The following is a 12,559-nucleotide window of genomic DNA, read 5'->3' as shown; positions in this document are numbered from 1 at the left end:
TGCCTAAGGCTCCTCTCATTACAGAGTTTCAAGGCCTTCCCCACGTACCCTGACCCCATGACCCCTTATGGAGCCAGCAGGAAACAAGGAACTCAACAGCCACTCTCCAAAGACAATCTCCTCCTTAGATCTCACAGTTTTAAATGTGGAGAAGTCCACACACCCTCCTCAGAAGGAAAGCCTGCTTAACAACAGAGCACGACTGAATGTTATGCAATTGCCTGATTGTTTACATTAAAACAGGAAGAAGTCACCAAGTGCCTGCCTAGAAACTAGCCATACTACTCGTAGTAGAAGCGCACAATCCAGAAGGATCAACCCTAGCATAAAGGGAAAATGCAGAGATGCTCCCAGTGAGGGAGATCAGAACAGCACCTGAAGGCATTGGACTGATACTACAAGCAAGCAGCTAAGAGCCAGGGCTGCATAGCTCCTGCTGGCCATCTGACCTCTGTAGGGCTCTATGGAGAACCACCTCTGGACCCTCATGCTGTCTCTGTGCCAAACAGTGAATGGCGATACAGGAGAAAAGGGAATTCTTTCCCTGGGAAAGGGGCAGGTACGTTTTTATGCGTAACTGCTTGTGTATCAAGCTCAGGGAGACAGTGGTACTCATAGCACAAGCAAACCCTTGCACTGTTCCATAGTTTTGCCCTGCCTGCCTTGCCCTTACTGCTTTTTCAATTTCAAAGCTGCACATAATACAATTTTGAAGGCGTCCCCAGAGTTTCTATTCCCCACCCTGCAGCAACAGCCACATTTTTAATCAGACAGTAAGGTGGCTTTTGCTCCTTCATTTTGATTTTATCACAATAACACAAGATTTTCTGGCAATGCTGACTATGACTGATGCTTGGAAGCAAAATCCAACTCAAGTGAGTGAACAATCATTTCCATCTGTGACAAACAGTCCTCTATCACTTACATCATCACCTTCCCCTTTCTTCCACTAGTGTTGAATTATCAACAAGCTATTAGTAATTAAAGAACAAAATCAAAATTCACACTGGCATCTGCTGTATAAAAAGCAGTTTTGGCATGCTCTGCCTATTCAGGGACACTGAAAGAAATTTCTCCCACGAAAAACTTTACAGAGTGTAGCAATACTGTAATTGTAGTGGTGTATGTGACACAAAGAATTCAAACAATAAAGTTGGCAGCAGTTACAGGATTTCTTTTATTAAGCTATTTTCTGCACCTCCCCAATTAAGTTGAGTCATCCAAGTAAGTAACTACCTTCTCACTCTTCTTTTCCTAGCAAACATCAGCAGCAAACGAAACGAAGTATTAAAAAGCCCCTAATCAGTCTGATCCAGCCAGCTGACTAACAGCACTGTAATAAACTAACAGCAGCCAAAGGCATAAAAAAAAATTCTTCCAGGTGTTTTTTTAGGCACTTGTTTCAAAGAAGAGAACAACTATTGCAGGCCATAGTAGTACCTGTGGTTACTTTTGGATTTGGAAGCAGGCAGAACACCATGTAAACATTTTGGTACTTACTTGACAAAAATGTATCTTTTATTGTTTAAATACACACACTAATAGATAAGTGTGAAGAAAGCAGAGAGACTGTATATGAAATCAAACACTTATGAGGACTGCTAATGATCTGCAGAATTAAGCTCTCAAAAGCCTGGAAATGCTATATAGTTCTAACTACACCTACTCATTGCTCCTCACTATAAGTCAAACCTACGCCCTAAACTTGGCAGAAGTCCTACACAACTCCATGTATTGAGATCCTGTCATTAATGCCACAGTGTGCATGCCCAAGGGGAGCAAATTACAATTGTGGCCTACAGCCTTCTGCTCTGTTCTAGCTCTTCTCCCATTCTCATTCACTGTTCCTTCTTCTTGCTTCATACCCAAAAGGAGAATAATGATGTGCTCCCTACACAGAGCACATCATTATTCTAGAGCCCAGACACCAAAAGGTACCCGGACACCTAGAAGGCACTGATTTTAACGGCAGCTTGTGTAAATCCTTCCCACCTAGACTCAAGCCTCTTTCCTATGTACTGCCTGTCATGGGTTAATCACTATATAGAAGCCAGGGTACCTTTCAAGAAAAATAACTGACTGTTCTTGCAGCTTTAACCAGTACCTTCTTTCCAAGACTGCTGACATTGTTTGCAGGACTCTGATCTTTCATTAGAAGCTATTTCAGGAAAATTGCATCTTTTCAGACTTTGGTGGGCAATTATTCTATTTTGTCCCATGAAAATACCTTCCTGTCAGCAGCACTGTTTTCATAATGATTTATGATATATAATGCAATCGCTCTTACAGATGATACGCCCCTGTGAAAGGCAAAAATGCAGACCCTACCTCTGAAAAACCAGCAGTCTAACACCCACTGGCAAAGATCATCAGGGAGAAGACATCACAGAAATCAAACGGTTAAATGCAACAGACTATTACGACTTCTCAATTTTTTGATTAAAGAGCAAGCTAGTAATGATTTTTAAATTCATATTACATATTGTTTTCCACACTGAAACATTCTCACACGCTTTTCTGAGAAGGTTCTTGGTTTCCTGAAGCCATGAAACAAGTCCCCAGAAGTTCCTACTCTGCTACATCAAAATGAAAACCTACTTGCCTAAATGAAACACTGCTCATATATGGGCTATGCTCTTACTACTGGTGACCATCTGAATAAACTCTAAATGAAGACAGACCACAGAATCACAGAATGGTTGAGGTTAGAAGGGACCTCTGGCGATCATCTAGTCCAACCCCTTGCTCAAGCAGGGCCACCTAGAACTGGTTGCCCAGGACCATGTCCAGGTGGCTTTTGAGTATCTCCAAGGAGGGAGACTCCACCACCTCTCTGGGCAACCTGTGCCAGTGCTTGGTCACCCCTACAGAGAAAAAGTGTTTCCTGCTGTTCAGAGGGAACCTCCTCTGTTTCCGTTTGTGCCCACTGCCTCTTGTCCCGCCACTGGGCACCACTGAAAAGAGCCTGGCTCTGTCTTCTCTACATCCTCCCTTCAGGAAGTTATGCACATTGATGAGATTCCCCTTGAATCTTCTCTTCTCCTGGCTGAACAGTGCCAGATCTCTCAGCCTTTCCTGACAGGAGAGATGCTCCAGTCCCTTCAGCATCTTCGTGGGCCTTTGCTGGACTCTCTCCAGTATGGGGAAGCCCAAAACCAGGACAGTACTCAGGGTGTGGCCTCGCCAGTGCTGAGGAGAAAAAGGATCACCTCCCTCAATCTGTTAGCAACACCCCTACTAATGCAGCCCAAGATACTTTTTGCCTCTTTGCTGCAATGTAAACGATCCCTGTCCTTTCACTCATCTTCATATCAGATAAATATACTGATTTGTTCTATAACCCTTTATTTTTTCTTCTTGAAAGGGACATGTTCTTAAAACCCAAACTCAACCAAGATAATTATTTCCTTTCCAGCTCAGAAGTAAAGACGCAGACTGGCAAGTGCTGGGAAATTTAAAGCTGTAGGAGGAGATGAGGTAGCTTCAACATGAATTGTTAATTTTGGTAATGACATTTTGGATGAAGGACGGTCTCAGATTTCATATCTGGGTTCACTGCCTAGCTCTGTTAATGTCTTTCTGCCTGACTGCTGCAAGAGTTAGTTTCTCCATACTTCCACCCCTCATCCATAGCAGATAATACCTCTTCAATCATTCCGACTGTTTCTTGTTTAGAATATAAGGCTCTTTGGGCCAGAGGCTACTTCTTACCATGCATGTGATTTGCAGCTTAGTATGGTTAGGCTCCCCTTACCTACCTAGGAGTCTGCTAGATGGTAATGCTGTCAAAATAACTGGTGCTTTACTCCCAATCATCCAACTGTGTACCCAAGTATATCTACTATCTTTCCTACAGAAAACAGTATTGATACTAAAATTACTGATTTCCAAGTACTACTGGCAGAATAAGGATGATTATGATTTAATCTGTATAAACAAAGTGATCAGCCTAAACGCTTTTAGTCTTGAAAAAAAAAAAGAAAAAAATAGACCATTGTCAGCAACACAGCTGCTCTCCACCCATAAATCAACTCCAGTATAACAGGAAGCAGTTTATATGGGGCTTGCTCCTGCAGGGTACTGAGTAATTTAGATACACTGTACTCAAAATGTACTCTCTTACAAGAAAAAGCATTTCAGTTACACAAAAATGTCAGTAAGTCAAAACTTTAATAGCATTGCACTGCACAGAACAAATCTAGGTATACGTGTTCAGTTGGCAAAGAAATATTGCCAGCAGCCCCAGAAAAGCACAAAGAAGCTGCATAAACTATTCCAAACACTTAAAATTGGGTGGAATACCCAAATAAGACCTCCAGATATAGTACATCTATATTACTAATAATAAATTTACTTCTTAAAATGTGCAACTATATTTTTGAAATATTTGGTGTAGTTGGTGACCTTTAAAGTAGCTTCCCCCACCTCGTTTGCTTGAATTTTTCTAAGCATCAGATAATGAAGGAGGGGACAACTGACTGGAATACACAGATTTCAGAAAAAACTTACTTCATGATTCTTAGCAAATAAAAAATGTTAGAATCTATCCTTGTTTTAAAACAACCTCCTCTCTTTTCTCATTGTGTTGCATTTGATCTCTCTTCTGTAGAGCCTCATTATTACTGCATATATTTTCCTACCTGGCTCCTACTATACTTTCTTGCACCTCTCCATCTCATTTCAGATTCTTCTTAAAACTTAGAACCGCCTGTGCTCTCATCCATGTTCCTCCCCCACATCTGAGAATAGGAGATCTCTTCTCTTCAGAAGACTCTTCCCACAGAGCTATACTTCAGGTCATTCGAGGCCATTCTTCAAAGCCCGGTATTTCTTCTATGTCTGTTAGAGCTGAACTTCATGTAATCTCATTCCTGTTTCCTATCACGTCTTCTTGTATGAATCTCGCTTTTTGCCGTAAGAACTGAGGCTATCACCTCATTCCACAAAAACTTAATTTGACATTAACATGTTATTATATGGTTTAACCCCACTTGACCCCTTTTGTCTTGCCCAAAACTAAGAACACAATTAAAAACAAATGTTACTCACCTGTCAATGAACTGGTCAATTATGACAAGATCACCAGGTTGTATTTCCTCTCGTAATGAACCACAGGCAGTAGTCACTAATACATGTGAACAATTTTCTTCTTTTAATGCCCAGATATTGGCACGGTAATTGACGTTCGATGGCATAATTGTATGATGTCTTCCATGTCTACAAAGATACATGTTGCAAGACAGTAAAATATATCAGACTGAAATTACCTTTCTTCTCCTAGATAAAGAGAATTTCAGTAAATGTAATTTCCCTAACAAGATTGGAAGTGGAACTGATCATTTCAGCTACTTTCAGCGTAGCTTGTTTTCCTAACTGTATTAAGGTTCTCTCACTATTTGATTTAAGATGCAGTGGTGTAGTTTTCTTTTTAAATGCAAAATTTTTAAGTTCAAGACTGTAATGAAAAGAATCTTGAAAATAGAATCCAAATACACTTTTTAGCAGCTTCAAGAGTACAAAAAGCATTTTTCTCTGAATTTTTTAAGTCGGTTCCACAGATTCTGAAAACCCACGTGTAGCAAATTAAATCTTCCATGCACTACAACAAATTTGTAAGATTTATATACACTGCTACAAATTTTCTGCTCAGAAGTGCTATTTGTATTCTCCCACCCAGAAAAGAGTGGCACATCACAGGAAATTAAAACCAGAAAAAACACACTGTTTTAATCTCTCATCTTCCCAAAGAAAATAGTAGAATCATCACATTTTTCTCTTTGCTCTTAAAATGGTCTGACAGCTTCCATAAATTAGAAGAATGACTTCACACTGTCGCAGTATATTTTTTCACCAAGACAAGAAATACTTAGTCTCATAAGCATAAGCTTTCATGTTATCTCTGTCATTGTTACAGAGTTACGTCACTCACATAATGATTAAACACATTTGAAAATTATTTTCAACCATGGAGGAAAGGAGGAACTTTATTTCCCAACTGATTCTTTCACAGAGACCAAAAAGTCTTAAAAACTTAATCAATTGGGAACTGGGAGTTGCACACATGACCAAGCACTGTTAGGCAGGATTCCCATGTTGTCATTAGCATTTCTGATAAGCTACTAGGCATGTAGATTTATTGTTTAATGTTGCAGTTGTTGTCATATCCTCTTCTAGAATATACATACTTTTTTTTCTTTAAATCTGGCATTCATGAGAAACTCTGTTATTTTTCGCAACACACAAAGTGAAGTTGTAGGTACCTGAGCCCTAAAAGTAAACTCACGAGGGTCGTATGTGAATGGTTATAAATCCCAGTGAGGACGTAAACCACAGCTGAGTTGTTCAGCCATCTGTAGCCCAAGGCCTACTTTGATATAGCAAAGTTATGAGATCTTGGCTTAGCATTTAGTTTGAGAGAATAAGAAAAATGTTGTTCAGCTATAATAAAATACGTAAGCAAAGTCCATGCAAGAAAAGTAAAACCACAGACAGAAGTGTAGTTGCAGAGATGGTAACAGTCAGCAGTTTAACAGAAAAATACCGTCTTGAAAAAAATGGGGGCCCTGAGTGCAGCACTGGGTTGTAATTGCCCTAGGCAGCCTCACCATGGGCCTCCACCCAAATACCTGGTGCCCATGAACTTAGGTGCTCCTGTTTCCAAGATCAGGCCCCAGCCTTCACTCCCAGATTGAGCTATGTCACAGCTGTGCCTGTCCCCAGCCCTGTCTCCTGGACGGCCTTCAGACCTATGCTGTAGTTTGTATCCAGACCTGTTTTCTGGATGGACTTTGAACACACGCTGCAGCCTTGTCTCCAACCCTGTCTCTGGCCCCATCTCCTTCTGCTCCTGCCTGGACTCCCTTGATGGATCCTGGGCTTGATTCGTCACCTCGACTTGTCTGGGACTGCTGATGGACCCTGTTATCGGCACCTGCTCTACCCATGCTGTCTAGATGCTGAGAACTGTGTTAGTATTCTTACGTTTAATTCAGTAGCACACTGGTTGTAGATATCCACAGTTACATTAGCGTGAAATTTCCACACACTCATCTGCAGATCCTGCTTCCAGTCTCTTCTGAGTACGGTAAGAGATATCTGAATAAAAATGACCCAGGCAGGGAGAACTACAGGGGATGCAGCTTCCTAAGCAATAAAGGCAACAGCCAGAGGACTCAATAATCAAAGCGAATGATTTCAAAGAGTCTACAGTGGTACCTGAGATACAGTTCATCTGGAAACAGGCAATTTCCCGGTTTCACAAAGAAAACTTGCAAACGGGGAGCAGATGGATTACTGAGGTTATCAGGCACCACTTACCTACCACCAGAGCAGGCAGCCTTGCAGGCTGCCATTCTTACTTGGGCAGTACCCCTCACTGGATGTCTCTTTCCTAACCTAGATGGTATTTTTAATACTCTTAGTCCCTGCAGCATCGAATTTTTCAGGAAAAAACCCAGACTTCTGCTGGAGTTTGCTAGCAACCACACAGGGCAAGATGAAGCCAGAGTAAAAATTCAGTTCATCTAATGTAAAAAGAAAAAACTTCTGAGAAAACTTTAAGACACATAATATAAAACCCCTTAAAATGCTCATTTACCTTGCCAATAGCACACAATCCACATTTTTTATCTTTCCCAATATCAAAGCGTCCGATGGCTGCAAAACAAGCAAATAAGAATGAGTTACAGCCTGACAAATACATTAGAAACCATAACTGCTACTTAGAAATCAGCAGAATAGTTATGAAAGGAAATACTGGTTACCACTGTAGTCTCACGTTTTCTTCAGCTCAGCTCTGTAATTTGATATGGCAGGTTATAGTCTGGAACAGGAGGATCAAAGTTGACACCAGAAGGATTATCACAATTTTTCTGTGTTCATACCAACATCAATATCACAACTCCTTAATTTAGGGTTTGAAACAGTAATACTTTCAAATAGTTTGAAATAGTATTTCAAACAGTGCTACACAAACATGAAAAATGCATGTACATGTTGCCTTTAAATTGGTTAGCACATCTCACTCTCTCTGTAAACTTTGTTTGCTTTTTGCTAAACAGGTGCCATTCCCTGCTAAAAGCCCCCTCCCAACAGAAGTCACATTTAATCTGTGTCTTTCCATAACCCTCCCCATTCTCTTCTGTGTCCCCTTTCTACCATGCCCCCTAGCTCACACTACAGGTATGAGGAGGAGTTCTAGACTCCTCCAGCCCACCCTTCACTCCCCCCCAGCTTCGTGATAATCTCCCTCTTCCCTGCTGCTGGGAGTCCTGCTTTTCGTAAGTGAACTGTGATAGGACAGAGAACTTCTGGCACACTACTGGCAGAAGCAGCGTTGTATTTTGTCAGCCCTAGGGACCAGAAGACAGCACGTGCTCTCCTCTCACAGATACACAATGAGAACATGCATTCCTCCTCACTAACCAACCATCCAGGAAGCTAGAGCATTTTGTTTTTAGCTGCCCAGCTGGACACGTGCCCCGCCTTGGAGATGGTCATACTGCCCATGTGGGTCATCAACGGCCACTACAACAAATTAACTGCTCTGTGGGCTGTGTCCTGCTCCTGGGCTATATGCATCAGGAATCTGCAATACACAATGCTTCTAGCTTCCCTTTTTGTTAAAAAATGTTAAGTCCTCTGTTTAATTAGATGCTAAACTGCATTTGTGTTGAACAGTGGTGCAGTTGGATGTGCTGCTTCTCCTGCCCAATTCAGAACTGCACGCATTTCACCCTTTTTATTGCAGTGTAGAAGAAACTGTTAACAAGCTGGAAGCCACTCTGTGCCAATTTCTCCTTCCATGTCCTGGGATTTAAAGCTGAAATAGCTATTAAAAAAATTACAATTTATTTACTGATCACAAGTTTGCAAGTGTCTGGAAGGACTCAAACATTTGCATTTAGAAATGTTCTGTTGCCTGCTATTTGATATGATTTTATTTGTATTTTAATGCTAGCTGCAAGATTTCAGTTAGCATTTAGTTTTACAGCTAATTCTATCACACACTTGAAAATTTGCAGAGATCTAGAATAAAATAATATGTGAGTCCCACACAGCTGCATTTTAGAGATATTAATTTCTAATAAAAACACCACTTTCTACTCCCTATTGCACAGCTCTTTTTGGTCATTTTTAATGTGAAATCTCTTCAAAGCAGCATAATTTACTCAATCAATCATGTTTAAATTCTGTCAGGCAGATTTACCACTTTTTTATTCATAAAGGGAATGTTTCAGAAAATTTGTTTTCAGAACTGTAGTGTATTCTGAATTCTTTTTAAAAGTCTGCATTTAATATTAGCCTATTGACATTTAAATATTTAATCTATTTACCTTACATATACTCTTCTGAACCAGACATGGCTTTAAGAGTGAAATTTCACACTTGCTGTCCAGTTGCCAAGGCATTTTGATGTTGCAACGTTCCATAACAATGAAGGTTCACAATAATTAGCATTTGGGGTTTTCACAGAATCACAGAATGTTAGGGATTGGAAGGGACCTCGAAAGATCATCTAGTCCAATCCCCCTGCCGGGGCAGGATTGCCTAGACCATATCACACAGGAACGCGTCCAGGCGGGTTTTGAATGTCTCCAGAGAAGGAGACTCCACAACCTCTCTGGGCAGCCTGTTCCAGTGTTCAGTCACCCTCACTGTAAAGAAGTTTTTCCTCCTATTTATGTGGAACCTCCTGTGTTCCAGCTTGCACCCATTGCCCCTTGTCCTGTCAAGGGATGTCACTGAGAAGAGCCTGGCTCCATCCTCATGACACTTGCCCTTTACATATTTATAAACATTAATGAGGTCACCTCTCACTCTCCTCTTCTCCAAGCTAAAGAGACCCAGCTCCCTCAGCCTCTCCTCATAAGGGAGATGTTCCACTCCCTTAATCATCTTCGTGGCTCTGCGCTGGACTCTCTCTAGCAGTTCCCTGTCCTTCTTGAACTGAGGGGCCCAGAACTGGACACAATACTCCAGATGCGGCCTCACCAGGGCAGAGTAGAGGGGGAGGAGAACCTCTCTTGACCTGCTGACCACACCCCTTCTAATCCACCCCAGGATGCCATTGGCCTTCTTGGCCACAAGGGCACGCTGCTGGCTCATGGTCATCCTGCTGTCCACTAGGACCCCCAGCTCCCTTTCCCCTACGCTGGTCTCCAACAGGTCTGCCCCCAACTTGTACTCATACATGGGGTTGTTCTTGCCCAGATGCAGGACTTTACACTTGCCCTTGTTATATTTCATTAAATTTCTCCCCACCCAACTCTCCAGCCTGTCCAGGTCCCTCTGAATGGCTGCGCAGCCTTCCCGTGTGTCAGCCACTCCTCCCAGTTTGGTGTCATCAGCGAACTTCCTGACAGTGCACTCTATTCCCTCATCCAAGTCATTAATGAATATATTGAATAGAACTGGTCCCAGTACCGACCCTTGCGGGACTCCGCTAGACACAGGCCTCCAACTGGACTCTGTCCCATTGACCACCACTCTCTGGCTTCTTTCCTTCAGCCACTTCACAATCCACCTCACCACCCGATCATCCAGACCACACTTCCTCAGTTTAGCTGTGAGGATGCTGTGGGAGACCGTGTCAAACGCTTTACTGAAATCGAGATAGACCACATCCACAGCTTTACCATCATCTATCCACCGGGTTACGTCCTCATAAAAGGCTATCAAGTTGGTTAAGCATGACTTCCCCTTGGTGAAGCCATGCTGAGTGCCCCTAATGATCCCCCTATCCTTGATGTGCCTAGAGACAGCACCAAGAACAAGTTGTTCCATCACCTTTCCGGGGATGGAGGTGGGGCTGACCGGTCTATAGTTACCCGGGTCCTCCTTCCTGCCCTTTTTGAAGACTGGAGTGACATTCGCTTTCCTCCAGTCCTCAGGCACCTCTCCCGTTGCCCACGACTTAGCAAAGATGATGGAGAGTGGCCTAGCAATGACTTCCGCCAGCTCCCTCAGCACCCGCGGGTGCATCCCATCAGGGCCCATGGATTTATGGACGTCCAGATTGCTTAATTGGTCCCTGACCCAGCCCACATCTACCAAGACAGATTCCTCCTCTATCCTGACTTCTTCTGGGGCCTCAGGGGTCCGGGGCTCCTCAGGACAGCCTCCAGCAGTATAGACAGAGGCAAAGAAGGCATTCAGTAACTCCGCCTTCTTTTTATCCTCTGTCTCCAGGGCCCCCACCTCATTCATCAGTGGGCCTACATTGCCTCTAGTGTTGGCTTTACCTGCAATGTATTTGAAGAAGCCCTTTCTGTTGTCCTTGACCTCTCTTGCAAGGTTTAATTCCAAGGAGGCCTTAGCTTTCCTAGTTGCCTCCCTACATCCTCTGACAACAGACTTATATTCCTCCCAAGTGGCCAGCCCCTCCTTCCATGATCTCTACACCCTCTTCTTCCACTTGAGGTTGCCCAGCAGTTCCCTGTTTAACCATGCAGGTCTCCTGCTACCCTTCCTTGACTTCCTACCTGCTGGGATGCTCTGATCTTGAGCTCGGAAGAAGCAGTCCTTGAATGCTAACCAACTATCTTGGGCCCCCTTACCTTCTAGTACCCTGTCCCATGGGATTTCCCCTAGCAATTGCTTGAAAAGGCCAAAGTTGGCCCTCCTGAAGTTCAGGGTTGTGATTCTGCTAGCTATTCTGTTCCTGCCACATGAGATCCTGAACTCTACCATCTCATCGTCACGACAACCAAGGCTGCCCTCAACCTTCACCTCTTCAACCAGACCCTCCTTGTTAGTGAGGATAAGATCCAGCAACGCTCCTCTCCTAGTTGGCTCATCCACCATTTGCATCAGAAAGTTATCATCAATGCACTGGAGGAACCTCCTGGACTGAGGATGGCTGGCTGAGTAGGCCTCCCAGCAAATATCAGGGTAGTTGAAATCCCCCACAACAACCAGGCCCTGTAATTGAGAGACTGCTCTCAGCTGCCTGTAGAAGGCCTCATCACCATCCTCATCCTGATCCGGTGGCCTGTAATAGACACCCACAACAGTATCACCCCTGCCAGCCTGCCCCTTAATTCGCACCCACAAACTCTCAACTCGCTCCTGATCCGCCCCTGGACAGAACTCAATACATTCTAGCTGCTCACTCACATAAAGAGCAACTCCACCACCTCTCCTTAGTGGCCTGTCTTTCCTGAACAGGACATAGCCATCCATGACCACATTCCAGTCATGCGAGGCGTCCCACCAAGTCTCTGTGATTGCCACTAGATCATAGCCCCCCGACCGAACACGGATTTCCAACTCCTCCTGTTTATTCCCCATGCTGCGTGCATTGGTGTACAGGCATTTCAGGGAGCGAGCTGAGCACACCGATTTCACCCCAGGGGGATGGGAGGCCTCCTGGTCTACCTCAACACTAGAGCGTTGCCCCAGTGGTGCAAGCCCAGCTACTACCCCATCCCCCTTCGAACCCCCCTTTTTTGGGATTTGTTTTGTTTAGAGAGCACACATTTGCTGTGTGAAGTAATAAGCATGCACCTTAGCTCACAGCAGGACAGAAAAATACTCTTAAAAACTAAAGACAACTTCA

At 43.4% G+C, this 12,559-nt stretch overlaps 1 protein-coding gene across 2 annotated transcripts in view; it reads right to left on the bottom strand.

The window, feature by feature from the left end:
* The window catches only part of MTAP (methylthioadenosine phosphorylase), a 39,166-nt gene that overhangs the window by 15,608 nt on the left and 10,999 nt on the right, over positions 1-12,559 (bottom strand). For both annotated transcript variants that reach the window (XM_068423279.1, XM_068423280.1), the window contains 2 exons: positions 7,598-7,656; positions 5,050-5,217 (listed from right to left, as the gene is read on the bottom strand). In XM_068423279.1, coding sequence (XP_068279380.1) covers positions 5,050-5,217; positions 7,598-7,656 — 227 coding nt within the window. The remainder of the gene's footprint in view (positions 1-5,049; positions 5,218-7,597; positions 7,657-12,559) is intronic.

Source organism: Nyctibius grandis, chromosome Z, assembly GCF_013368605.1.
Source record: "Nyctibius grandis isolate bNycGra1 chromosome Z, bNycGra1.pri, whole genome shotgun sequence".
Lineage (NCBI taxonomy): Eukaryota > Metazoa > Chordata > Aves > Nyctibiiformes > Nyctibiidae > Nyctibius > Nyctibius grandis.
Note: the sequence above shows the minus strand (reverse complement) of the source record. Positions and strands in the feature narration are given on the sequence as shown.